The following is a 26,597-nucleotide window of genomic DNA, read 5'->3' on the forward strand; positions in this document are numbered from 1 at the left end:
AGAGCTCCAGAGGTTGGCTGCACAGCCGTGAGAATATTCTTACCCCTCCCAGACTGCACCCTTAAAAGTTAAACCGGTAAATTTCCTATTGCAGTTTTTTAAAATAATGATTTCTGAAAGCTAATGACCCTTGCTTAGGAAAGTAGCACGCAGGCGGCTTGAACTAACACATTGCCGCCTTGCTTTTAACAGTTCTGCGTTTTCCAGTTGGTGAGCACTGAGAGTAACCGCTACAGTCTCGATCACATTGCCTCGCTCTTCACTTCTCAGGTGGGTGCATCGGTGCCCAGACGCCACACAAGCAGGAGGGGGAGCTGGCTGGAGCCGGGTGTGGGCGCGCCTGTAGCCCCAGCTCCTTAGGAGGAGGCTGAGGCAGGCATTTAAGGGCCGCCTCGGAAACTAGTAAGTCTATGTCTCAAAAACATGTACACGTAGACCAGGCGTGGTGACACATACCTGTAATCCCAGCACTGGGGAGGCTGAAACAGGAGGATCACTACAAGTCCAAGCTGCGTAGTGAGACCCTCTACCAAATACATAAAATGAAAAAAAAAAAACCATAAACATGTAAACAAGCAAAGAGAAATAGCAGATAACTCCACCGTGTGTCATGAGGTGGTAGCCTCTGTGAAATACTTCATGGTGTGTGAAATGGTTTCACTTAGGCCCTGTCATGTTCATTTGGTCCATATTTACATGCGTTTATGTCACTGCCAACACAACAGTCACTGCTGAGTCTCAATCTTTTCTCCCTGTCTCCCTAGGAAACGCTGGTTGACTTCGCCTTAACTCCCACAGATGTCTGGGCCCTGTGGCATGATGCTGAGAACCAGACAGTGGTGAAATACATCAACTTCGAGCAGTACGGTCCCCACCCCCATGGCCAGGCTCATGTACTGGGTGGGCTTTCTGTGTGGATGAGTCAAGGGTTTTCATGGGAAGGGCTCGAAACTGGGTTTTGCTCTTGGTTTGCAGTACTGGAAATATATGTAGGGCCTTCACCCTAAGCCACATCCCCAGGCTTTTTTTTAACTGCAAGTTGAGACAGTCTCACTGAGTACCCAGGACCGGACCGGCATTTGTGATCCTCCTGCCTTATCCTCCCTGAGTGCTGGATCTACAGGGAGGCGTGTGCCACCACACTCAGCTTCTGTTTTCTACAATACTTTTTTTCCTGTCCTGGGAATCACTTAGGACCTTGTGCTTGCCGGGCAGGTGCAGTGCTCCTAAGCTGTGTCCCCAACAATACTGTCTTTTGCATCTTGTATAATTATGTGTTTGCTGCCCTTTTTGTAGAATAAGGTGGGAATACTTAAGATTGCACCAAAATGAGGAACATGGTGTGTTTCTTGGAAGAGGCTCCACACACCCGACACTTCTAACCTGGAAATGTTCTTTGCCCTTTTTAAAAAAATGTATTTGGTGCATAGTCTCACTACACAGCTTGGACTCATAGTAATCCTCCTGTTTTAAGCCTCCCCAGAGCTGGGATTATAGGTGTGCGCCACCATGCCTGGACTTGGTGGCTGGCTCAGCGCATCCTGGGGCAGGACTGGTACAGCGTGTGGTGCCAGGGATCATGTGGTACCTGGGCTAGAACCCTGGTCCCTGCACTTGCCTAAGCAGGTGCTTAGTCCACTGAACTATCTCACCGGCCCTGTTTTGTTTTTGACATGGGCTGGCTGTGTGGTTTGGGTTGGCTTTGAACTTACAGTGTAACCCAGTTTGTTACCTCACACAACAGTGTTCCTGCCTCAACCTCCCTTAATGCTGGAATTACAGGCTTCTGCCATCATGCCTGACTTTTGTTTTTAGGTAGGGTCCCAGGCTGGCCTTAAACTTGCAGGGCTTTCCCCTTCTCAGCCTCCCAAGTGCATGCCTGCAGTCCCAGCTACTCAGCAGGCTGAGGCAGGAGGATCTAAGCCAAGGCCATCCTGTATAACTCGGGAGCTACTGTCTCAGAGCCCTGGGCCACAGCTCAGTGAGAAGTGTCCCTAGCCAACAGCTGTGGCATGGCAACGTGAGGGCTTCATCCAGGAGGCTGGCTCTGCCCAGATGCTGCCCACAGTGTGAACACAGTCTATAGTAAACTGACCCACACCTGTCTCTGCAGTAACGTGGCGGGCCAGTGGAATCCAGTCTTCATGCAGCCGCTGCCTGAGGAGGAGCTTGTCATCAGAGATGATCAGGACCCCAGGGTGAGCCCAGCCTCAGGCACTGTCACTCGAGAATGTGGTTTGCCTCCATAGTTATTTCAAGAGGACCCAGTTGGGGGTGAAAGTGATTAAAGTAGGTGACACCTAAGTGGAAGTCTGCCAAAATGAGACCTGCTCAGCTGGGTACCATTGTGTTGTGTTGTGTTTTGCGAGAGGGTCTCCCTCTAGTGTAAGCTGGCTTTGAACTCTTACGTGGCCCAGGCTAGCCTCAAACTCGAAGCAGTTCTGCCTCTGCCTCCCAGAGTGCTGGGACTGTGGGATTACGAGTGCACCATTGCACCTGGCTTCTCTATTACCGATTTTTTTTATTTAAAAGGAGCTGGGAAAGAAGATGATGGTGGGTTAGTGAGCACTCTCAGCCTCAGATGCCCTGAATTGGCTGAGGGATGGGGAAGAAGAAGCAGCTTGCTCCACTGCCCAAGTTGTGGCTCCTGCCACTGGCAGCCCTCTGGAGAGTGCTCTTGAGTCCAAGCTCCTGAGGAGCGAAGCAGCACCTCATGCCTGCCCCATTCTAGAAGGGTCCCCTTCTCCTTCTGCCAGGGACCTATGTGGTCCCTGTCTGCGATCGCAGGCTCAGGAGGAGGAGCCAGGTGCGTGGATGGCAGTCAGATTTGCTGCTTGGGAGCGAGTGTGGCTTGTGAGTTGGTAGAGGTGATGTGCAGCAGAATTTTGCACTTCACTGTCTGCCTCCGTTTCCCATTTGGGAGAGCCCTTTGTGTTTGAATGTTACTGACACACAGCCCCTACTACCGTTGGTGTCTCCCCTGTGAGCTGTGGAGCAGGTGCCTCGCATGGCCTGGAGGGACCAGGTGGGCCTCACTATTGTCTCAGCAACATGGCTGCCTGGGCCATTGCGTGAGGTGGGGCCAGGGAGACAGCAGTGACTGACAACACAGCCCACCTGCAGGGCCACCTGCCGGAAGCCGCACTGCGCAGGTGACTGTGGAGTCCTTCAGATGCTGCTCTCAGAACAGCACTGAGGTTTGTTTCCTTGTTCCCGTAGGAGATATATTTACGGAGTCTTTTTACGCCCGGACGGTTCATAAATGGAGCGTTATGTAGAGCGTTACAGGTCAGCAAGAGAACATCACGTGCCTGAGACTTTCTGATTTCACTGCTCTTTTCTGTTTTGCGTGTATTTATGCTGGTCATAGTTTGTGTGCTAATGCTATGGGGATTTTTTTAAACACTTCTCTCACCGAGTGAGAGCCCAGCAGCAAGGCAGGCCGGGGCTGCATCCCAGTAGCAGGGAAGCGCGTCAGGCGGGTGGGGCGCTTGGGCTTCATGTAACATTCATGTGATGGAATGTGAAATGGCTTGGCTTTATTGTTTAGGGTGCTTTTTTTGTTTGGTTAGAGACAGCCTCAGTCTGTAGTTTAGACTTCCCTGAAACTGGCAGTGTAGCCCAGGCTGGCCTCAAACTCCTGACCTTCCCCCTTAGCAACCCAAGTGCTGAGATGACAGGTGTACCCCGCCATGCCTGGCTTTGGGGAATTTTGATTATACTTAGTTTTTACGCTTTTTTAAAAATACCAAATGTCTGAACTGGTGGACGTGTAAGAAGACTAAAAATGTTTTTTAGGGGCCGGGGAGATGGCTCAGTAGGATAAGCGCTTGACTGGCAAACGCAAGGATCTGAGTTTAATCCCCGGTTCTGCAAAAAAAAAAAAAAAATGTTTTTTAGCACCTAAGTTCCAGTGTAAGCTGCTTAGTGGTTGCAAAGGTTTATCCTTGCAGGAGCAGGGATCCCCTTTGGGCGCTCTGAACACGCAGCCTCCCCCGGCCCTTTAATTTTTTCTGTTCTTTGGAAACAGGGTCTCACTATGTAGTGCAGGCGTGTAACTCACTACATAGCCTAGCCAGCCTCAAATGTGCAGCAGTCTCCTACCTCTGCCTCCTGAGTGCTGGGATTACAGATGTGCATCGCCACACCCACACACCTGGCTCTTTAGCCATTTTTATGTTTTGAAACACAAGTAGCCCGGATTAGCCTCCTGAGCAGTTCTCACTACAGGCATGCCCCACCCCACATGGCCTTCAGAAGCATTGTGTAAATTACGTAAGTTTTTCTGAGCCCTGTGGTCGAGAGGACTTAGCGTCCTGTAGTGCCAGCCAGCTGCCTCCCTGTAGGCACTCCCTCAGCTGCCGTCTAAGGGTGCTTCCTTCAGGTGAGCTAAACTGCACCACCTCTGGGAGCTCACAAACCCTCCCTCTAACTCCCCTGCCGGCCTTCCTGCAGACCACCTTAGGCAGTTTCCAGGAAGGGTCATAACCTCTTCTATGTAGAGCTGCCCACACTAGCACTGTTCTGGCTGTGCACACTGTGAGCTCAGAGCCTAGGACCTTCACCCTAGCCCCAGCCCAGCCCTCTGTATTTCAGACAGGGTCTCACCAGTTCTCCCAGGACTGAACTTTGGCAGTCTCGCTCAGCCTCCAGAGGGCCTGGGCTACAGGCTGCCTGTCCAGGCTGGCCTTAGCTTCCTTCCACCGCCTTAGGCTGTGTACTTGTCACCTCTGCATCTTTCCTGCAGGTATACAATAGCAATTGCTCCATTTCTGTGGTGACCTGGCCTGTCGCTTAAAATGGACAGGGCCTGAACATGTAATTTAGTGATGCAGTGCTTAGCATTCCAGGGCTTGGGTTCAACCCCAGCACTGCCAAAAACAAAAAAGTGAAAGCATGAATCTCATGAGGAGACACAGACAAACTCAAGTCAAGGTAGCATTGATACACTGCTATATGATAATTCTGATTCTCGTGCTTCCAGAGCTTATTCTGCTCTATAGAAACTACTATGAAATTACTAGCACTTCTCTCAAGAGCCATTTGTGCAGTGTCTTGGGGTCGTCTTGGCACTCCCGTTCTCCACTGTGCAGTTGGACACTGTTTAAGTGCCTTCAGAGCTGGAGTATGCGGCATTCGGGTGTGGGCTCTATGGCATTCTCTACAATATTGCTCTTAATTTTAGATTTTCTGCCGAGGAACTGAGAGGAATTTGGATCTTTCTTGGAATGAACTAAAGAAAGAAGTCACTGTAGCTGTGGAAACTGAGGTGAGCTTTGGGTGGAGAAGGCATCATTTTTTGCAGCCTCACGGCGAGCCAATCAGTGCAGACTCGTCGGCTTGGGCTGTAAACATCTGAACTTCTCATCTGACTTTCTCGCTAGAGAAGCAAGCAGTGCTCGGCTGCCAGTCAGTGGCATTTAGTAGCATGGACTGTCCATTTGAGGGTAGCTCGCCAAATCTTAGAGGGCAATCATGGCTTGGAGGGAGAAAGCGCTCAGATGTTCCGAAAGCGTAACTTTTTGTTTCCTTGCAGCTCCATAGCAGCGTGACAGAGTATGAGTTCTCCCAGCAGGACTTCCGGAACCTGCAGCAGGAGTTCTGGAGCAAGTTCTACGCCTGCTGCCTGCAGTACCAGGAGGCCCTGTCCCAGCCCCTCGCGCTACTCCTGAACCCACACACAAACACACTGTGCCTGCTGAAGAAGGTGAGCGGAGCAGGCCAGTCTCCACAGCAGGGCCTGGGGCAGGGTGGGTACCCGAAACCACAGTGTCGTCTGCTGCCCTTCTAGCCCCATTTCCTTTTTGTCCTTTCCTCGGAACCACTTGACAGTTGTAGATGTCCCCTATATCCTGGCCACTTCAGTGAATCGATAGGCCAGGATGCTCTCGGAAGCACCCACAGCATAATTAGGTCAAGCAGTTTTGGGCCTGGCATGGTGGCAAACACTTAGAGAGGCTGAAGCAGGAAGATACCAAGCTGAAATCTAACCTGGCCAATTTAGCAACTTAGCAAGACCTTCTCTCAAAATAAGTAAAAAATGCTTGGGGTGTAAGTCCATGAAAGCTCTGGGCTTAACCCCCAGTGCTGCCCCCAAAGAGGTTATTTGGTACTGTCGTAACATACACAATTTAAGTTTTACCGGTTGTGCCATAATTGTTCTTCCTGATCAATCAATCAAGGAGGGCAAGTTCTTACATACTTAGTTGTGTCTCTTCAGCTTAATCCCAAACAGTGCGCAGCCTTTCTTCATCTTTCAGGACACTGACGGTTTTAAGAGCGTTTGTATTGCAGTGCAGTGTACGTTGGCTTGAGTTTGTCTGTGTCTCCTCATGAGATTCGGACTTTTACTTTTTTATTTTTGGCAGTGCTGGGGTTGAACCCAAGGCCAGGAATGCTAGGCACTGCATCACGAAATTACATGCTCAGGCCCTGCCCAGTATAAGTGACAGGCCACATTGTACAATGTGATTTCTTATTCCACATGCTACCATGTAAACTATTACCCATTTATACATTTAAAAATTCACTCTTGAAGCCAGGCGTAATGGTACACACCTGTAACCTCAGCACTTGGGAGGCTGAGGCAGGAGGATCACTGCAAGTTCCAGGCCAGCCTGGGCTACTGTGTTCAAGGCCAGCTTGAACTGCATGGTGAAACTTTGTCTCTAAAAGACAAAAGACACACACAAAAGAAGTCATTGATTGCACACATACCTGCAAAGACTAACACAGCTTTGTGTTCCCAGGGGTACCTATCCTTCCTTCTGCCCACTTCCTTAGTGGATCACTTGTATCTCCTGCCGGAAGAGAACTTCTTGACAGAGGATGAGACAGCCATATCTGATGGTAATAATAATGATCATTTATGTCTGTATTTAATTTCTTCCCTACATGAGACTTACGTTTTATGTCAAATGGATGTATAAAGTACTGGTTGCCAATATGCCCTCTTCTGTGTAGCTCGTCTCTCAGTGTAGAGATTCTATGGAAAACCCAGGAGGCCTAAGCATCTCTGAGACCTCAGATCCTGTACCATCCAGCTGCCAATATTTTTGATATAATGACTCAGTAGGTTATCGGTCCAAGATACGAGTGGCCCCTGTCTCTTACTCATAGATGTGGAGGTTGCCAGGGACGTCATGTGTCTTATGAAATGCCTGCGAATGATTGGCGAGTCCGTGACCACAGACATGTCTGTCCTGATGGAAATGAACTGTTACAACCTACAGTCTCCAGAGAAGGCTGCAGAACGTATCCTGCAAGACATGATCATCGTTGATACGTAAGGAGAGTTTAGGGTAAAGTGCATTTCCTAATAGAAATTGAGCCATTTCTAGGGCGGGGGTGAGGTTTTCCCTGAATCTAAACATGTGTCTGCTTGAGTATATGCATGAGTGTGCTTGCATGGGACGCTGGAGATCGAACCCAGCGCGCAATGTTTCCTGCATGCTTGGTGTGTGATCATGAGTCTTTTTCTCACGCTAGTTTTGTCTGTCATTCCTGAAACAGAAGTGATGTGTTAGGTAGAGTGGGAAAAAGCGTCATGGTCCCAGAGTGCCCTCCACCTTCCTGAGGAGTTGGCTTTCCTGGATCCTGGAGCGCTTCCTTTACAGCGCATGGGGAGCCTGTCTTGTGTGTTCCCAGTACTCACTAGTTTCCCAATGGTCCTTTTAGAGAAAATGTGATGGAAGATATTTGCAGTAAGCTGCAGGAGATGAGGAACCCTGCCCATGCCATTGGGCTTATTGTTCGGGAAATGGATTATGAAACCGATGTGGAGATGGAAACGGGCTTCAATCCAGGTACAGATGAGGGAGCAGGTGCCCCTCTCTGCATAGAAGAAGCTGGGGCCCATCCAACTGTTTCTCACCTTGTTCCAGCTCAACCTTTGAACGTCCGACTGAATCTCTCGCAGCTCTACGGGAGCAGCATGGCAGCCTACGTTATGTGCAGAGGTGTGCACAGAATCGCCAGTACTCGCTTCCTCATCTGCCGCGACCTCCTGATTTTTCAGCAGCTGCTGACAAGACTGGGAGATACGGTGAGGGCTCCTGGAGAATGCTTGCCCCTCTTGAGGCCTGGGATGGCCTTGTGGTGCACAACACAGGAACTGCCCACTTTTTGCCCACATTGGGGCAGCCTCGCCACTCCCCAGATGCTGGGGCATTGAGTGTGAGTGAGGAAGCAGCATGGTCTAGGACTGCGGGATAAGACGGTGTGTGGAGCCCACGGCGTATGGGAAGTAGTGCGACAGGTCCCAGACAGGCTTTCCCCAAAACCTGTAGTATTAGTGCACTTTGGATTCGATAGTGGAATACTCTTTATATGGAAAAAGAACTTTGCTTTTTTTTTTTCCTTTTTTCTTCCTCTGCCTCCCTCATCTCCCTCCCCTCTTTCCCTCCTATCCCCCTCTCCTCTTCTCCCTCTTTACTCAAGATCTCAGAATTACCCAGGCTGGGGCTGGGGAGATAGCTCAGCAGTCTGCCTGGCAAGCTCAAGGACCTGGGTTTGATCCCTTTTAACACATGCCGTACTGGGCCCTAAAACCCTAGGTGTGCCATGCGGGCCCCTGAAATCAGGCGTGGGGGCACATGTCTATAATCCCAACCCTGGGGAGGCTGAGAGGAGGATCACTACAAGTCTGAGTTGCATAGCGAGACCCTATACCAAACAAGCAAACAAACAAATAAATAACTTTTTAAAAATTAGAAAAAGAAAAACAATTATCCAGGCTGGGACTGATCTTACAATCCTCCTGCCTCAGTCTTCTGAGTGCTGTGGAGTAGAGGCATGTAGCTTAGAACTTGGACTGAGCATCCCTGAACATGGTTTTGAGCTTGCAGACTTTTGGCTTCACAGCCCTCCCAGCTCCGTGTTGGGCTTCCTTTTCCACCCTGTTCTTCTAAGTCCACTCTTGCCATTATACAAACCTACCTACTCTACGTGCTGAAGGTGCCTTGGGAAAAAACTACCTTTCTAAGCTGTGCTCAGTGGGACACACCTGTAATCCTAGCACTCAGGCAGGAGGATTATTACAAGTTTGAGGCTAGCCCGAGGCTGCACAGCAAGACCCTGTCTCAAAAAGAAAAAAAAAAAAAAACATGAATTAGGTGCTAAATACATCTGCTGATCAAGCCCATGTGTTGTTCCTGTCAGTCTCTGCCTGCTGTGGTGCTGGGGATGAAAGGCAGGGCCCTTCGACCCTTGTTTTTTTTTCTCTTTGTTTGGTTTTTCTCTTTGTTTGCTTTGGTTTGAGACAGAGTCTCACCGTGTAGCCCAGGCTGGCCTCAAACTCACTGTATGCCCATGCTGGCTTTGAACTTGAGGCAGTCCTCCTGCCTCAGCCCCCCAAGTGCTGGGATGACAGGCGTGTGCCCAACTCGCCCTTTGTTTCTGAGTCTGTGATGTCGTTCAGGCCCACCAGGGACACAGTCTGATCAGACCACTTCATATTTACAGGGCTCCCAAAGGGGTTCACAGCTCAAAAGCAGAATTTATTAGCTAAAAAAATAATAATTATCTTTAGCTCAACTATTTTGCTAATGGTGGAATTTCAGGCAAGGATAAGGAAAGCTTTTATAGGAAGATTAGTTTTAGACACTGAGGAGAAAGGGCCATGCTCTGAGAATCTGGCCCTTGGGTGACCCCTACCATGTTCTCTCCATCTTTGAAGATTCTTCTCTTTCTTTAGAGTATTTTTGTTTCAAAAATACCATAGTAGCTTTTCCTCTTCCTAAACACATAAGAAAATATGTGTTCATTATAGAATAGTTATAAAATAAATTAACCAAAAAACAAATTAATTCATCATCTTCTGCCCCCGTAGTGACCACTGTCTGCATTTTGGCATATACTTTTTTTTTTCCTGTGCAAACTTTCGTTTTTATTTACAAAATTAGAATATCCACTTAGAATTTTTGGAAACATAGCCGTTTTTATTCTTTCATTTTGCACTCCTGTCAGCATTTTCCCTCTCCAGGGTAACCTGCGGTGGCAGCATTTCAACAACCTCCTGGTGCAGCTGTCACTCACCGGCCCTTGCTGTGACTAGAGCTCCTCACAGCTCTAACTCCACGTGAGCCCTTGATTCGCCTGCAGGCTGAGTTCAAAGAACTGGAATGGGCTGGTCTCAGGCGATGCAGTTGTTAGGTGGTGCCAGCTCTCCGCTGCACTTTCCCGTGGTCCACCTCCACGCCCTTAAGGGACATTAATGCCTCCTGAGCCTCCTGTGAAAGACACTTACTGCCCCCAACCTGAAAGGCACCTGCTTTAACAGCGTCATGCCCATCTCTGCGTATATTTCCCTTTTCCTCCTCCTGAGCGCTGAGTGTTGCCCCCACTAACTGCCTTGTTGACTGTCTCGCCCACATGCGCAGGGGATCCTGGGGCCCGGCCAGCTCTTCCAGGCTCAGCAGGAGGTGCTACACCGCACAGCGCCGCTGCTGCTGTCCTATTACCTCATCAAGTGGGCAAGTCAGTGCTTGGCGACTGATGTCCCCATGGACACACTGTGAGTTTCACTACAGTAGCTGTTTCTAAAATTAGTGATGCATTTTATTATTTTCCTGTTGTCTTGTGGGGAGCAGTGCTGGAGATTGGACCTTAAAAATTTTCAAGCATTATGCCATAAAATAATTTGCCTATAAAGAGCTTTTGACATTTTTTTCCTCATTTTTTTTTATGAAGCAGAGTCTTGCTATATAGTTTAGGTTGGCCTTGAACTCCTAGCAACCCTCATGCCTCCACCTCCTAAGTGCTGAGGTTACTAAAAGTTTGAAAGAAAGCTTGAAAATAACTTAAAAAAATAATATATACTTATTATTATACATGTACTGAAATCAGTGTAAAGCAAAGCCAGAAGAAAAATTAGGTCATACACAGAAATGTGCTGGGTAAGAAAGGAGGCCAGGAGCAAATGTGCTGCTGCACACTTGTCTCTAGTGCTCAGAGGCTGAGCCAGAAAAATTGCCAGAGTTCCATGGCGCCTGGGCCACACAGCAAGACCCTGTCTCAAAAACCCAATGCAGAGAAAGAAAAGGTGCGCCTTTTCTAAAGATGACCCAGCCTGCTTCCCTGGCTGGACTGTGGCGTCACTGAGTGATATAGCGGCCTTCAGTCCTGTCGTCTTGCAAGCATTTTGTTTGGTTTATGCTTCTAGTGGAGCCTTTCTGTCATGGTCACTGGTTTAAGTGGCAGCCGTCTCATGAGGTGGCCTGGGGAGGCTGCAGTGCAGGATGTGTGATGCTCTTTTCCCTCCCCTCACAGGGAGTCCAACCTGCAGCACTTGTCAGTGCTGGAGCTGACTGACTCGGGCAGCCCCATGGCAAGTCCATTCGGTAAGAAGCAGGCCTGGGCACTTGCGCGCTGACAGCACCTACCGCCCCACCCCGAACCCTCACGGTCCTGAGGCTGCGAGACAACATGGCTCTCTGGTGATAGCTGGGAGGCATCAGGCATGAAGGAAGGGGCTATATCTACCTGGATCTGTAGCATCTTTTTTTTGCGGAACTGGGAATTGAACTCAGGCCCTTGGACTTGCTAGGCAAGCGCTTACTCTACTGAGCCATCTCCCTGGCCCCTGTAGCATCTTCCTGAGCTCACTTTTACCATGTTGAAATCTATCTTAGCATATGTGGTAAAGTGCTAAACCTTTTCAGAGGGTGCATTAAGACCACAGAGAGGGGCCAGGGAGATAGCTGAGCAGAATAAGCGCTCGCCTGGCAAGTACAAGGGCCTGAGTTCAATCCCCGGTTCTGAAAAACAAAACAAAACACAGAGAGTCACTGCAGTGGGAGTCGGCTCTTCATTCCTGTGGTTCTGTCCATGTCCCTATCATTCCATTGTCTTCCAGCTTCTGATAATACCTGGCATAGGCATATAATTCCAGCACTCTGGAGGCTAAAGCAGGAGGATGGCAGAGTTCAAGGCAGCCTGAATTACAGAACAAGACCCTGTCTCAAAAAACAAAAACGCACACCTGATGGGGTGGCACATGTCTGTAACCCAATACTTTGGAAGCTGAGGCAGGAGGATCACTACAAATTTGAGACCAGGCTGGGCTACCTAGTGCTGGGCCAACTAGTGAGTTTAAAGACAGCCTGAACTACATGGCAAGACCTCATCTCAAGAAAAAAACAAACGGGCCAGGAAGATGGCTCAGTAGAATAAGCACTTGCCTGGCAAGCTCAAGGGCCTGAGTTCAATCCCTGGTTCTGGAAAAAAAAAAAAAATCTGGGGGCTGGAGAGATGGCTCGGTGGTCTAAAGCACCTACTTGGAACAAGCTTGGCAAAGCACAGGGACCGCGGTTTGATCCCCAGCACCACATGCCAGCCAGCCCTGCCCCCTGGTGGGCTGAGCTGGACACACACACACTCACACACACACAATAAAAATGTAATAAATAAATAATTAAAAAGAAAAAAACAAACAAACAAAAAACCTTAAGATTCTGCTGAGTCCCTCATGGCTGTGTACTGGCACCTTAGCCCACAGACACGGAGGAGGCACCCTCTCACATGTGACCACTACTGCTCTAGAGCCATTCCTTTTTGCGGTTCTGGAGGTCTGGGAGGTGGCAGTCGGTGCTATGAGATTAGAGACAGGACGTGACCCCAGTGCTGGTTGCAGGGCCTTGTCACTGCATCCAGGTGGCTCCTCACAGTGTGCATTTCTATTTGGAGATTACATGTCTTCATTTCACAAAATGAGGGCATATGGTACCTTAGCTGGTATTCGGTGTGCCGTCACAAGTTTGCGGCTATCTGCACTTTGTCTTTTCAAGCATCCAGCCCACAGACCATCGTGGAATTGTTCTTCCAAGAAGTTGCAAGAAAACACATCATTGCTCATCTCTTCTCTCAGCCAAAGGCGCCGCCCAGCCAGACGGCACTGAACTGGCCTGAAATGGTTACTACAGTTTCCAATTACATACTTCAGCTTTTGTATCCTTTTGCTTAAAAGCAGTTGAAAGCTCTTTTCTATCTGACAGTCTAAGGCTCATATTTTGTTTGGTGGTATCAGAAGGGGCTTTTTTGTTCTACTTTTTTTGTTTGTTTGTTTTGTTTTTGGGTACCAGGAATCAAACTCTGAACCTTGCACTTGCTGGGCAGGCACTTTTGCCACTGGGCTATATCCATAGCCCTTTTGTTCTGTTTTTGGTGGGGGTAGTTGCAGTACTGAGGCACAAGGTCAGCAAGCATGCCTGGATGCAAACATGCCTGACCCGGTGATGAAGTCAGCCCTGTCATGAAGCGCTGCTCTGGCCAGCTTTTGTTGCTTATTCAGTGCTGGGCATCAGAGAGCCTCATGCATGCTAGACACACATGCTGCACTCGCCACCCAGCCTGGAGCTCAATCACTACCAGAGCAGGCCTCGGCCCATCCCTGGACCATCATTTCCACTTGCAGCTTCTGGACTGCAAGTCCATCATGTTGTGCCAGCCAAAACCCAGCACCCAACACAGTGTCTGACACACAGAACCACTCAGCAGATACTTGCTGTGTGAATGACTATGGTAGTGTGACTTCCCTTCCTAGCAGTGTCAGGGGTTGAACCTAAGGCCTGGTGTCCTGGTGCATCCACCATGAAGCTGCTCTTGGCCTTTATTTTGTTTGTTTACTGTTAACTGGGGATTGGACTCAGGACCTTAAGCTTGCCAAGCAGGTGCGTATGCTGCTGAGCTATCTCCCTGCCCTTTTTTAAAACTACTTCATGGCTACTTCAGATTTGATATCCAGTGTATATACTTTAGTTCTGCCAAACAAGTGGAAAGCTGTCCTTAGCCAGTGACCAGATGGCCCAGCAATCCTGGCTGTCTCTTCCTAGAGTGTTTGATGGGAAACTGCCAGTACGTGCAGCTGCAGGTGAGCTTGACCTGACATCTCGGGTGATTATCCTTGTTGAAAATGGGCGTGGCTGAGCGTTCTTTTTTTCTGACTATTGACTGCACGTTAACCAGGCCATTTGTAAGAAGCCCAGAAATTAGATAGGTGGCCAGAGTTGGCAGCGTGTATCTAAAATCCCAGCACTTGAGGCTGAGGCAGGAAGAATGTGCCTTCAGGCCTGCCCAGGCTCACAGGGGAACCCATGTTCAGAAGCTAAGCTCGATGGCACGCAGAGCCCAGCAAGCTTTTCTGTACTTTCTCTCCTTTCCAAACTCTCCCTCCACAGCACTGAACACTGAGCCCGAGGTCCCTGCCACTGCGCTATAGCCCTTTTTTTAATTTTTTTTTTTTTTTTTTTTTTTTTTTTTTTTCGGAACCGGGGATTGAACTCAGGTCCTTGCGCTTGCCAGGGAAGCGCTTGTTCCACTGAGCCATCTCCCCAGCCCCCCTTTTTTTAATTTTAAGAGTCTCACTAAATTGTCCAGACTGGCCTCAAACTTGTCAGCCTCCTGCCCAAATCTCCCAAGTGGCTGGCATTGTAGGTGTGCTATACTAGAACTGGCTTCTACTTCTTTCTTGATAGGATCATCACTAACATAATATTTTCTTTCTTTTTTTTTTTCTTTTTGGTGGAACCAGTAACATAATTTTTTCTACAGTATCTTATTTTCCTTATTTAGGTTCTCTTCACAGTAAAAAAAAAAAAAGAAAGAAAGAAAAATACTGATGACTTTATGTATAAAGTCCTTACTGGATAATCATTGAACCTGTAAATACCAAAAATTGGTAATCACTGCAGTGTGCAGCATATCTGTTCCCAACCACTAGTTTGTGTGTTTGCTTCTGTAGCTGTTGTAGTTATGGAGGAGACAGGGTTTCAGTATATTTTGTACTGGGCTCACACTCCTGAGCGCAAGTGCCGATCCTGCCTCCCGCCTTCTGAGTAGCTGGCACCCAGGATCCACGGCATTGTACCAGCTGTTTGCTTTTTTATGGTATCTAATCTGGGCATAAGAATGTATTAAGGATTAAGTTTTAGTATCCAGATGACTTTAAGAAGTGAAATTTTGGGGCTGGGGAGATAGCTCAGTACAATAAGCGCTTGCCAGGCAAGCACAGGGTCCTGAGTTCAATCCCCGGTACTGCAAGAAAAAAAATAGAAGTAAAATTTTGCCCAACATTTGGGAGGCCGAGGCAAAAAGTTTGCAAGTTTAATGCTGCCTGCACAACTTAGCAAAACATTGTGTCAGAAAACAGCAGCAACAACCTTTGTGTTGGTCCAACACCTCCTCTCCCATGGTGGAGACTCTGGAAACGGGCGGCTCCTTCATTCATGTGCCCTCATCAGAGTGCTGTCTGTCTTTCAGGACTATATCCATCTGCTGCACCCCTGGTGTCAGGTGAACGTGGGCTCCTGCCGCTTCATGCTGGGGCGCTGCTACCTTATCACAGGCGAGGAGCACAAGGCAAGTTGCCAGGCGCTGTCCTCGGTGCAGAGGACACTGGGCCCAGCGGGTGGACGGTGCCAAACTGGGCCTTGACAGGCACATGAGGCCTGCTGTCTGCATGTGCTCAGTGGTGTAGTTAGGGTGTGGGAAGGGAAGGCGGAAGCATCGAGACCCTCCTGCCGCGGAGTGCAGTGCTGCATACCTGTAGGCCTAGCACTCTGGGAGGCCGAGGCATGAGGATCAAGACTTCAGGCCTATCCTGGGCAACCTAACAAGAAGACCCTGTCTCAGAAGCAAAGAAACATAAAGGAGCTGGGAACATAGCTTAGAGGGAAGGCCCTGGGTTCACTCTCCAGCGCCCTGCCCCAGTGCAGGGGTTTTAACTGGTGCACTTATGTAAATCAAATTTATTTATTTATTAATCACATTTACTCATTGTCTCTGGTTTTTTGCTTTATACATAATTTTTCTCTCAATATGATCATTTATACTTTCTATTATTCCTGTCGACCTATTTTGTAAATTTTCAAGTATGAGAATGGTTTCCTGACTTTCGCAGTGAATACCCACTGTGGGTACTGCACCGCCGAATGCTACCACTGTTAACATGTTGCTGGAGCAGTTATCTTCACATGTGTCTACCAGGTGCCTTGTTATTAATAGCATTTAGAGAAGGAAAATTAGAATTATACACCCAAATCTGAACTCCTCAGGCGGTGTGAGTGGAGTGGCCTGTCCCAAGCAGTTGCGCTTGTGTCTTGGCCTCCCTCGGCACTCGCACTGGATCCGCGTGGCTAGACCTTGTGTAACCCACCACCACCGGCCACTCCCTCCTCCCCAGGCTCTTCAGTGCTTCTGCCAGGCAGCGTCTGAAGTGGGCAAGGAGGAGTTCTTAGATCGCCTGATCCGCCCCGAGGACGGGGAGGTTGCATCCAGCCCCAGGCTGCAGTACTACGACAAGGTAGGCAGTGCGGTGTGGACCCCATACTTGCGCAGAAAATGCACAGTGCAGTTGCTCCCTGAGCTTCCTGGGAAGAGAAAACTAGATTTTCTTGGACACATTGTGAGCTTTGAACAGGTGATGAAATTTCTAATCTGCAGTTTGGTAACATGGATGTGTTAGTTTGTGAACATTTAACCAACTTTGATATCTATATTTTTCACCCTTGAATAAAAAGTGTAACCCAACCAGGCACTGGGCACACACCGACAAGCCTAGCACTTGGCAGACTGAAGCAGGAGGATTGGGAGTTGGAGTTACACATAAAACAATTTATGAAGACCCTGTCTCAAAATAGAAAAGAGCTGAGGATATGAGGATATAGCTCAGTGCTAAGCTTCGGGTTCAATCCTCAGTAGTGCAGGAGAAAAAAATGATAGATAGACAAATTATAGATAGACAGATAAATCTATATGTATCTATGTGTGTATCTCTATACACATAGGTATGTGTGTATCCATGTATGTACGTATAGATATATACATACACCATATATGTATCTGCACATAGATATAAAATCACATTTGGGAGAGTGAGCAAACATTAAATGTAATAGACGATCACAGATGTTCAAAGATCAGTGTTCAAGAGAAGAGGAGAAAAGAGGGCCAGCTTGGCCTTTAGCTGTCTTCTAGCTGCTGCCAGAGAGAAGACCTGGATGTTTCAAACATCCCTGCTTAAACCAGTTCAAGCACAGTGGTGGAAAACTAAATGCAGTTGGACGCCAGGACTGAGGCCAGTGGTGGGGAACCCAGGTACCTGCACCGCCGCTGGCCTGCAGAGCACTTTCTGTGCATCGCAGGCCAAGTCAACCGTGCATTGGATAATATCATACAAAAAGCTAAATACAAACTTTTACTTTCAGTAAAAACCCATTTGTTTCGCTGAAAAAAAGTTTCAGTGTTCGCCAGACATAGTCTTTAGGATCTTGTAATCTTTTTTTTTTTTTAATTAATTAATTATTTATTTATTTATTTAGTGTGTGTGTGTGTGTGTGTGTGTGTGTGTGTGTGTGTGACCAGCTCAGCCCACCAGGGGGTGGGGCTGGCTGGCATGTGGTGCTAGGGGATTGAACCGCGGTCCCTGTGCTTTGCTTTGCTTAGCTTAGTTTGTTCTAAGTAGGTGCTTTAGACCACTGAGCCATCTCACCAGCCCCTAGGATCTTGTAATCTTGGTGTTTATTCAAGATGCTGCACATTTATCTGCAGTCTGCACAGCTTGCAGAGAAGTTAGTGCAGTTTGCATGTCCCTTACTTGAAATGCTCAGGACCACAAGTGAGTTGCATTCTGGGATTCCTTTATTATTTGCATGTATACTATAACATATCCCAGGGAGAGGACCTTCGTCTAAAACCAAAGCTTGGGGCCGGCCTGATAGCTCAGAAGACTAAAGTGCCTGTTTAGGCAGAACACAGGGGCCAGGGTTCCATCCCTGGCATGCCAGCCCCACCCGCAGGGCATGCTGAGATGAATATTGAGACCGGGCGTGGTGGCATGCACCTGTAATCCCAGCGCTTGGGAGGCTGAAAATAGAATCACTAAGGCCAGTCTATGTAGTGAGACCCTGTAGACCCTGTCCTAAATACAGGGGAAAAGCTCCTTTGTTGCATGCACACCATTTTCCAAGGGTGTGCACATGCCTTATACACATACCCTGCAGGTAACTTTAGTTTGTTTGCACTTGGGCTTCTGTCTCTCACATGAGAAAAAGTAGGCTTTTATGGTAGCGCATCAAGCCAAGCAGGGTCGCACATACCTGTAGTCCCAGCACTCGGGAAACTTAGGCAGTAAGATTGCTGTGAGTGCAAGGCCAGCCTGGGCTACATGATGAGATCCTGTCTAAAAAGTAAAACAGTATGGGAACACGTCAGTACCCACAGTGTTTCAGATTTTGGAACATTCAGATTTCAGATTTTTTTACTAGAGGTGTTCAGCCTACAGTGCAATTGTATGTGTTCCTTCATTCAGTAAATCCTCCCTGTGCTTGGTGGCACAGGACTGTTACCCAGCTCCACAGGAAGCTGAGGCAGGAGCATGGCAAGTCTCAGAACTGAAAAGGGGCAGGGGCTCTGGCCCTACCTAATTCCCAGTACTGAAGGAAGGAAAACTGCTGCAAGCCCGCTGTGTACAGGGTGCCGGGGCCGGGCAGCGAGAAGAAGCTGTGAATGGTGGCTGCTCCTTGTGTCCTGGTGCAACGGGGGCAGCACAGGGAGAGATGAGCCAGCGTGTGCCCTGTGCTTTGATCACATGGCAGGCGGTCAGAGGGACAGGAAATTCACGGCTGCCTCACACCTGTGCCATACCGTGGCAAGCTCTGCACACTGAGGTCTGGGCCTGAGTCCCATCTGTGACCTTACATGGTGACACTGTGTGTACAGGGGACGCCCCACAGTGGGTAGTCATGCTGCACCTGGTAGGCTGTCGGGAGTGCACATTAGAACATGGGCACAGGTCTGTCTTCAGGAGCTCTTTTGTGACTCTGCCACACTTTGTTCCTTGTCAAAGGACAAGGTCGTGTATGGGATGCCAGTAGGCTAGGACTTGGGGTCCAGCCTGAGCTACATAGTGAGACCCTGTTGTAAGGGAAAAAAAGAGCAGGGTGTGGTGGGCCACCCGTCATCCCACCGTTGTGGGTCTGAGGCAGGAAGATTGATTCAAGGTCAGCCTGAACTGCATGGTGAGACCCTGTCTCAAAAGAAAAGGGGGGCTGGTGAGATGGCTCAGTGGTCTAAAGCACCTACTTAGAACAAGCTAAGCCAAGCAAAGCACAGGGACCTCGGTTCAATCCCCCAGCACCACATGCCAGCCCACCCGCCCCCTGGTGGGCTGAGCTGGCCACACACTAAATAAATAAATAAATAAATAAATAAATAAATAAATAAATAAATATTAAAAAAAAAAAGAAAAGGGAAGGGAAATACAGCCCAAGGCCCATTATCCATGGTTCTTGTCAGAGCTGGCCGTGTAGTCAGGCGGAACACTTGCCTTATGTGAGTGAGGCCGAGTTTAGTTCCCCATACTTGAACAAAAGGGTGGTCAGTGGTCACTCTTATAAATTGCTCTGTAGAGAGCTTGTTAGACTTATCTCTTCCCTTCATCTGTCTGGGTTATCCTAACACTATAATATAATCAATCTAAATTTATCTGCAACTAGAGAACCACTCCTCTTGTATTATCTGGAAAAACAAATAGATTTGGGGGCCGAGAAAATAGCTCAGTGGAGTACGCGCTTGCCTGGCAGTTGCAAGGACCTGAGTTCAATCCCCAGTTCTGCCAAAAAAAGTCCAAAAATCAGATTTTACAGCAAGCCCATGTAGAACAATAGACTTAAAGAATAGATTGCCATGTAGTAAGTAGAGGACCCCTGTAGTAGCTAGAGGGCCACGTGCACCTTGGCAGCCACCCTTTCTGCTGTGGGCTGCACACCAGCCCTTGCCTCACCGCAGCAGGTATGTGCCAGGAAGCCACCCCAAGGCCCCTGGCCACCTCTGGCTCCCTCCTTCCCTCTCCTGGTCCTAGTTAGTGTGTAGGCACTTTCCAGCCCAGGATGTCCCTGCTGTGTTACCTCTAAGGGAGTTCACTCCATGTCTCCCTAGGTGTTGCGCCTACTTGACGTGGTCGGGCTGCCCGAGCTGGTCATTCAGTTGGCGACAGCAGCAATAACGGAAGCGGGCGATGACTGGAATGGTCAGGTGAGCGAGGATGCGGCTCCCAGGCTACTCAGTCACCGAGGCGCTGGTGTTTGAACCCTTGCTACCTTCACGCTCTCTAGGCCACACTAAGGACCTGTATCTTCAAGCATCACCTGGACCTGGGGCACAATAGCCAGGCGTACGAGGCCCTGACGCAGATCCCCGACTCCAGCAGGTAGATCCCTAGGCCCTCAGAGCACGGCATGCCGCCACCTGCCACCCTACAGGGCCCCTGTGACACTGCGCATGTACTCTCGCCCCACCCCCACCCCAGGCAGCTAGACTGCTTACGGCAGCTGGTGGTGGTCCTGTGCGAGCGCTCTCAGCTGCAGGACCTCGTGGAGTTCCCTTATGTGAACCTGCATAACGAGGTAAGAGGGGGCCCCCCTGCTAGCCAGAGGGCCTCCTGCATGGGCCCACACCATACGAATTTCAGCTCCCCTACTTCCCCTCTGCCAGGTCGTGGGCATAATTGAATCACGTGCCAGGGCCGTGGACCTCACAACTCACAATTACTACGAGCTTCTCTACGCCTTTCACATCCACCGGCACAACTTCCGCAAGGGTGAGCCATGGGCCAGGCACCAGCCACTGAGGCTTCCTCAAGTAGTGAAATTGAGGTTCACAGCAATGCTATGTGTTCAGGCCAGAGGTGGTCGTGCACGCCTGTACTCCCAGCACTCATGAATCTGAGGCAGGAGGAGTACTCTCAGCTCAAGACCAGCCTGAACTGCATAGCAAGACCCTGTCTCAAAAATAAGTAGAAAATAATCCCTCTTTCAATTATGTTTACATACAAGATTAGCTTACCTTTCCCCTTTGAAGATTACATACTAACCTTGAAAATGTCTACTTAGCACACTAACATTCCCGTCACTTCAGTAGGGTGCTATCACGTGCAGTCTGTTTGCTGGTGAAGGAAACCTTAGCTTTTCCCTAGGAGACCCAGAACCCTCACAGCTAGTTGTAACCGCCGTGCCATTTTGCCCCTGACCGCCTTCCAGGCCCTCCTATTTCAGTCCCTGGAACAAATTTCGTACTGCTCACATCTGCTTGCTCAACTGCGTTTCGTAGCATTGCTTGGATGGTAGATGTGTTGTCATTACCCTACTTTACGGAAAAACCTTAAAGAGAGGAGGAAACTTGATATTTAAAAGTTATCAAATGGGGCTGGTGAGACAGCTCAGTGGTCTAAAGCACCTACTTAGAACAAGCTTAGCAAAGCACAGGGACCACGGTTCAATCCCCCAGCACCACATGCCAACCAGCCCCGCCCCCTGGTGGGCTGAGCTGGCCACACACACACACACACACACACACACACACTAAATAAATAAATAAATAAAAATAAAAAAATAAAAGCTATCAAATAATAACCCATGTGCTAGTGAATTCCCTTGCAGGCTTTTCCTAGTGCTAGGATGGAAGATAGGGTCTCTGCATATCTGAGCACATACTCTCAAGTGTACTGAAAACATTCATACAGGGAAACCCCATATCGACCGCCTCACCCACACACGCCACTCACGTTGTGCCCTGTCATTTCCTGCCTGCCTCTGCTTCCTCCTCCTCCCTTCCTGGCTCTCCTTTTGAGAGTAAGTTCTGCTACCGGAACCCTTAGTGCAGCAGGAGGTAAGCAGAACCCAAACAGAGCTGCTTAGACAGAGTAGGAGAAAATAAATCGAGGCCGAGGCAGGGGGCCTGCCAAGAGTTCAAGGCCAGCCTGCACTATATAACGAGGCCGTGACTCAGAAAATGGGTGCGGGGGGTGGGGAATAGTTCATTGTAGGGCCCTCAGTTTAGTCCTCAATAGCACACATTAGATGACTGACCTTCCCCTCAGTTCTTGTACACATACACACCAGAAAGCGGAATTGCTGATCATGTGATGATTCTGTTTAATTTTTTTTAATTTTATGTATCTGGTACAGGGTCTTGCTACATAGCGCTTGTCTGGTAGTGATCCTCCTGTTTTAGCCTCCAGTGCTGGGGTTACAGGCATGCGCCATCACGTCTGGTCTTGGTGGCCAGCTCAGGGCAGGGCCTGCACAGCATGCGGTTCTAGGAAAGACCCATCTTTTTTTTTTTTTTTTTTCTTTTTTGTGTTACTGGGGATTGAACTCAGGACCTTGCACTTGCCAGGCAGGTGCTTATGCCACTGAACTATATCCCCAGCCCATCCTGCAGTACCAGGGATCCAACCCGATCCTTGCGCTTGTGTGAGCAGGCACTTAGACTGCTGAGCTATCTCCATAGCCCATAATTCTGTTTAATTTTTAAGAAACTGCCAAGTTTTCCTCAGCTCTGTACCTTTCCATTCCTAGCAACAATACCAAGTTCCTGTGGCTCCACACCTTCACCAACATGTGGTCTTTTCCTTTTTGCTTTTAAGACCAGGTCTCTCTAAGTTTCTGAATCTTCAAGGCTAGGCTCAAGCTTGTCCTGTCCCAGCCCCCCAGAATGCTGGGATTGCAGGTGCTTATGTGCCTGGTTCCAACATGTGATTTCTTTTTTATAGCTCTAAGTAAATTTTGTTTAGTTTTAATGTTTGCTAAGTGTGACCAGTTCTCTGTCTTTCAAAAAAACACACTGTGTAAGCTCTCCGTCCCTCCCACCTTATAGCTGGCACAGTGATGTTCGAGTATGGGACGCGGCTGGGCAGAGAGGTCCGCACGCTCCGGGGCCTCGAGAAGCAAGGCAACTGCTACCTGGCCGCCGTCAACTGCCTGCGCCTCATCCGCCCCGAGTATGCCTGGGTGGTGCAGCCCGCGGCCGGCGCCGTGGTATGAAAGCTCTCTCTGTGTGTTGGAGTTCGGGGGATCACTGCATCATCTCCTTGAGTTTCCTTCATTTTGTTTCATTTCATTCAGATTTCTACTGCAGTGTTTGGGGGCAGTTTTTTTTTTTGCAGGATATCGTCTGTTGCAGATCACTATCCCTTTAATGCCCAAGTACAGGCTTTTGGTAGAAGACCTTCTGGGAGAGTGGTTTGGGGGCTAGAGAGACTGATTTCAGACGAGACCCTGAATCTCTGCAAAGTTGGGCATCCTGTGATGTACAGGGTGGGCAGATCGTTTGAGGCTGGAAGAAGCTATTATGAGTGTATTACTTAGAACAGTGACAACAACCAGGCATGACAGTGTACACCTGTAATTCCAGCACTCAGGAGGCTGGGGCAGGAGGGCCTTGGACTCGGAACATTAAGTGGCCAACTTGACAAACTACTCTACCTCTCTGATAGCTCCAGTACCTCTAAGAATTGCTTGCCTGGCTAAAGTAAAATTTACTGCCAGTGAAGTTAGGTATGGTGACACACACTAATGGTTACAGCACGATGGGAGGGTCACAAGTTTGAGTCTAGCCTGGACGACTCAGGGACTCAGACTCTGTCTCAAGATAAGAAATAGAATGAGCTAGGAGTGTTGCTCATTGTGTCAGCCCTGGGTTCAGTCCCCAGGACTGCAAAAACAATTTCTGTTGAGCAAACTTACACATCAAAGCCTCAAGTCACAGTAATATCAAAATAAAAACACTATAATTTTCACGATCAATCCCTCCTTTGTCTTCTCAGTATGATCGTCCTGGAACGTCCCCCAAGAGGAATCACGATGGAGAATGCACGACGGCCGCCCCAGGTGTGTCAGGGTCTCCACTGCTCTGGCGGGGCGTAGCTGTGCTGCTGTGCTAGAGGAGACCTAGAGGAGGACAGATGTGAACCCACGCTGTAGTCTTAGGTCCACATTCCGAGCTGCTAGAAGTTGTCTCCGAGCCCTTGGAAAAGGCCTTGTGGTGATGAGAAGTGAAAGCACATACACGGGGGAGGGAACGTTTTGTCACCTTGCACCTGAGTCAGCTGGGTAGCAGATCCTTTTTCTTTTCTTTTTTTTTTTTTTTTTTTTTTTATTTTTTAGGAAAGGGTCTACAGGGTGTTCAGGGTTTCACTACTAGATCAGACTCGTAGGGGGCCGGGGATATAGTTCAGTAGAATAAGCACTTGCCTGGCAAGTGCAAGGGTCTGCGTTCAATCTCCAGTTCTGCAAAAAAAAAAAAAAAGAAAAAGAAAAAGAAAAAGGTCAGACTCCTAGTGATCCACCTGTTTACAGCCTCCCAAGAGCTGTGATTACAGGTGTGTACCACCATGCCCAGTCTCAATTGCTGTCTCAGTGCACCCTGGGGGCGGGGCCAGCAGGACAGGCCCAGGGATTAAGCCCCCACCCAGCCCCTGCGCCTGCTTACAGGCACTTTAATCCGCTGAGCTATTTGGCCGGCCCTGAGTAGCACCACAGCAAGACAGGACAGCTGTCCTAATTACTTCCTCATTGCTAGACGCTACCCGACAACCACAGGTTAAAGAGCAGAGGTTTATATGTGGTTTCAGTCCATTGCTGGCAGGCTCCAAGGCAGAGGTACTGGCGGAGGAGAAGCAGCCCATGCAGTGCAGGCGGGGCAGATGTGCTTCCTCTTTCCTTTTCTGTTCCATCCAGGCTAGAAGCCTGCTGTTGGTGGCTCCCACACCCAGGGTGGGCTTCCCCCCTCATAACCTGTCACCCACATCAGAACTGTGCACAACCAATCAGCGGGCTGATCCCATGATCGGTCTCTCCCAAAGCCTTGCCGAGGAGCACGTGGGGCTTTGGGATCATGTAGATAGCAACTGAGGTGTGTGGTTTTAGCTGCCCCTTCCCCAGGGCATGTGCCCTCCTGGTGGAGAAGGCATAGTCACCGATATCAGGCCCAGCAGAGGGGCCTGTCCTGTGCCTGCAAAGCCCCAGCCCGAGCACTGCTGCCAGTGTGGCATTGGTGGCACTGGTGACTTGGCCCTGTGGATGCTACAGGCAGTCCTCGGTTTCTTAACGTACCCTTTTTGCAAGTGTCCACTCCCTCTCTCCCTCCCTCTGTCCTTCCTTCCCTTTTCCTTTGTGCCTCTGGTGTAGGGGAACAGCGCCTGGGCTCAGCCCTAACCTCAGGCCTCCGGTTTCCTCTCTTGGCTCCAGGTGCTCGGCAGGTGGAGATCCTGGAGCTGGCCGACCTGGAGAAGGAGTGCACGCTGGCCCGCATCCGCCTCGTGCTGGCCCACCATGACCCTGCGGCCGTCGCTGTCGCAGGTAGGAGTTGGCAGGGTGAACATGGCGTCCAGTCCTCGCCCTTGGGCTCCTCCCATGCGCTCCCCACGGACACCACTTGTGCCTATGCAGGAAGTTCGTCAGCCGAGGAGATGGTCACACTCTTGGTGCAGGCCGGCCTCTTCGACACTGCCCTCACGCTCTGCCAGACCTTCAAGCTGCCGCTGACACCCGTCTTTGAGGGTCTTGCTTTCAAGTATGTGGTAACCTTCCCACAGCCCTCACCTCCTAATGCAGGACGTCACTTGACCCTTTTTGTGAAGCACTGACCACCAGGGCTACAAGCCTGTGCGGTCCACAGAGAGCTCTGCTGCGCCTTGCAGTGATCCCGTGTGCTGCCTCCCTATGGGCTTCCTCTGGTCCTGTTAGCTGAGTCCTGGGGCCTGGTTGGGGCTCACGACTGCCCTCTCTCCACAGGTGCATCCGGCTGCAGCTGGGCGGAGAGCACGCACAAGCCGAAGCCTGGGCCTGGCTTGCAGCTAACCAGCTGTCCTCTGTGGTCACCACAAAGGAGTCCAGGTACGGCTCACCGTGGTGGAGCCCAGCTCTTCCCCTGACTCCATTGCTCTGCAGACACGTGGCACTTTTCTCTCTTCCCTCTTTGACTGAGTTTCAATAGAAGCAGGAGACCTTACAGTTAGGTTCCCATCCTGGTGTTCACCTAGGATTTCTTTGCCTATGAAATGTCTCCTCCACATCTCCTTTCTCAAAATTTTGCATATTGTGTCATCAAGAAGAGGTGCTCTTGCCCAGCACTTGAGAGGCTGAGGCAGGAGGATCACACCTGTGTGGGACACCAGTTTGAGTCTCACCTCGGTAACTAAGTGGCAAGAAGCTGCCTCAAAATAAGAAATAAAAAGAACTAGGGATGTGGCTCAGTGTTAGTGCCGCCCCAGTCCTATCCCCAGTACAATGAAGAAAGAGGAATCATGCTCTTACTTGGGAATAGTGGCCCAGGCCAGTGGTCCCATCTGCATATGCGTGTAATCTCTACACCCTGGGAGGCCGAGGCAGGAGGAGCACAAGTTAGACCTAGCCCAGATAACTTAGGATGATCCCTTGGGCTCACAAGTTCGAGACCAACTGGGCAGCCAGGCATGGTGGTTCGTTCACACACATAATCCCAGCACTCAGGAGGTTGGGGCAGGAGGATCGCTGCGAGTTTTGAGGTGAGCATGGGCTACATACTGAGGTCGAGGATCAGTCAACTGCATAGTGAGACTCTGAAGCAAAACAAGCATGGCTTACAGTACTAGCACCCTGCGCTTCAGGAGTTAGAGTGTCTGCAGGCTTCAGGGACCACTAGTCTGAGCAACTTTTTTTTCTTTTCTTTAAGAAATGTTGAGGGGCTGGCGAGATGGCTCAGTGGTCTAAAGCACCTACTTAGAACAAGCTTAGCAAAGCGCAGGGACCGCAGTTCAATCCCCCAGCACCACATGCCAGCCA

At 49.5% G+C, this 26,597-nt stretch overlaps 1 protein-coding gene across 3 annotated transcripts in view; it reads left to right on the top strand.

The window, feature by feature from the left end:
- Positions 1–26,597, top strand: part of Nup160 (nucleoporin 160) — a 45,104-nt gene that overhangs the window by 10,609 nt on the left and 7,898 nt on the right. For all 3 annotated transcript variants that reach the window (XR_002820257.1, XM_004626958.3, XM_023710791.1), the window contains exons 8-32: positions 193–270; positions 765–862; positions 2,114–2,198; positions 3,220–3,288; positions 5,186–5,269; positions 5,537–5,707; positions 6,750–6,849; positions 7,120–7,285; positions 7,678–7,805; positions 7,884–8,044; positions 10,380–10,513; positions 11,269–11,339; positions 12,786–12,945; positions 13,798–13,867; positions 15,256–15,354; positions 16,178–16,297; positions 19,933–20,028; positions 20,109–20,203; positions 20,303–20,399; positions 20,488–20,593; positions 22,651–22,811; positions 23,600–23,663; positions 25,023–25,133; positions 25,224–25,347; positions 25,569–25,670. Coding sequence is in view for 2 of the 3 variants with exons in the window: in XM_004626958.3 (XP_004627015.1) it covers positions 193–270; positions 765–862; positions 2,114–2,198; positions 3,220–3,288; positions 5,186–5,269; positions 5,537–5,707; positions 6,750–6,849; positions 7,120–7,285; positions 7,678–7,805; positions 7,884–8,044; positions 10,380–10,513; positions 11,269–11,339; positions 12,786–12,945; positions 13,798–13,867; positions 15,256–15,354; positions 16,178–16,297; positions 19,933–20,028; positions 20,109–20,203; positions 20,303–20,399; positions 20,488–20,593; positions 22,651–22,811; positions 23,600–23,663; positions 25,023–25,133; positions 25,224–25,347; positions 25,569–25,670 (2,750 nt within the window). In the remaining variant the exon portion in view is untranslated. The remainder of the gene's footprint in view (positions 1–192; positions 271–764; positions 863–2,113; positions 2,199–3,219; positions 3,289–5,185; positions 5,270–5,536; positions 5,708–6,749; positions 6,850–7,119; positions 7,286–7,677; positions 7,806–7,883; positions 8,045–10,379; positions 10,514–11,268; positions 11,340–12,785; positions 12,946–13,797; positions 13,868–15,255; positions 15,355–16,177; positions 16,298–19,932; positions 20,029–20,108; positions 20,204–20,302; positions 20,400–20,487; positions 20,594–22,650; positions 22,812–23,599; positions 23,664–25,022; positions 25,134–25,223; positions 25,348–25,568; positions 25,671–26,597) is intronic.

Source organism: Octodon degus, unplaced genomic scaffold (genome assembly GCF_000260255.1).
Source record: "Octodon degus isolate 3935 unplaced genomic scaffold, OctDeg1.0 scaffold00018, whole genome shotgun sequence".
NCBI classification, from domain to species: Eukaryota; Metazoa; Chordata; class Mammalia; order Rodentia; family Octodontidae; genus Octodon; species Octodon degus.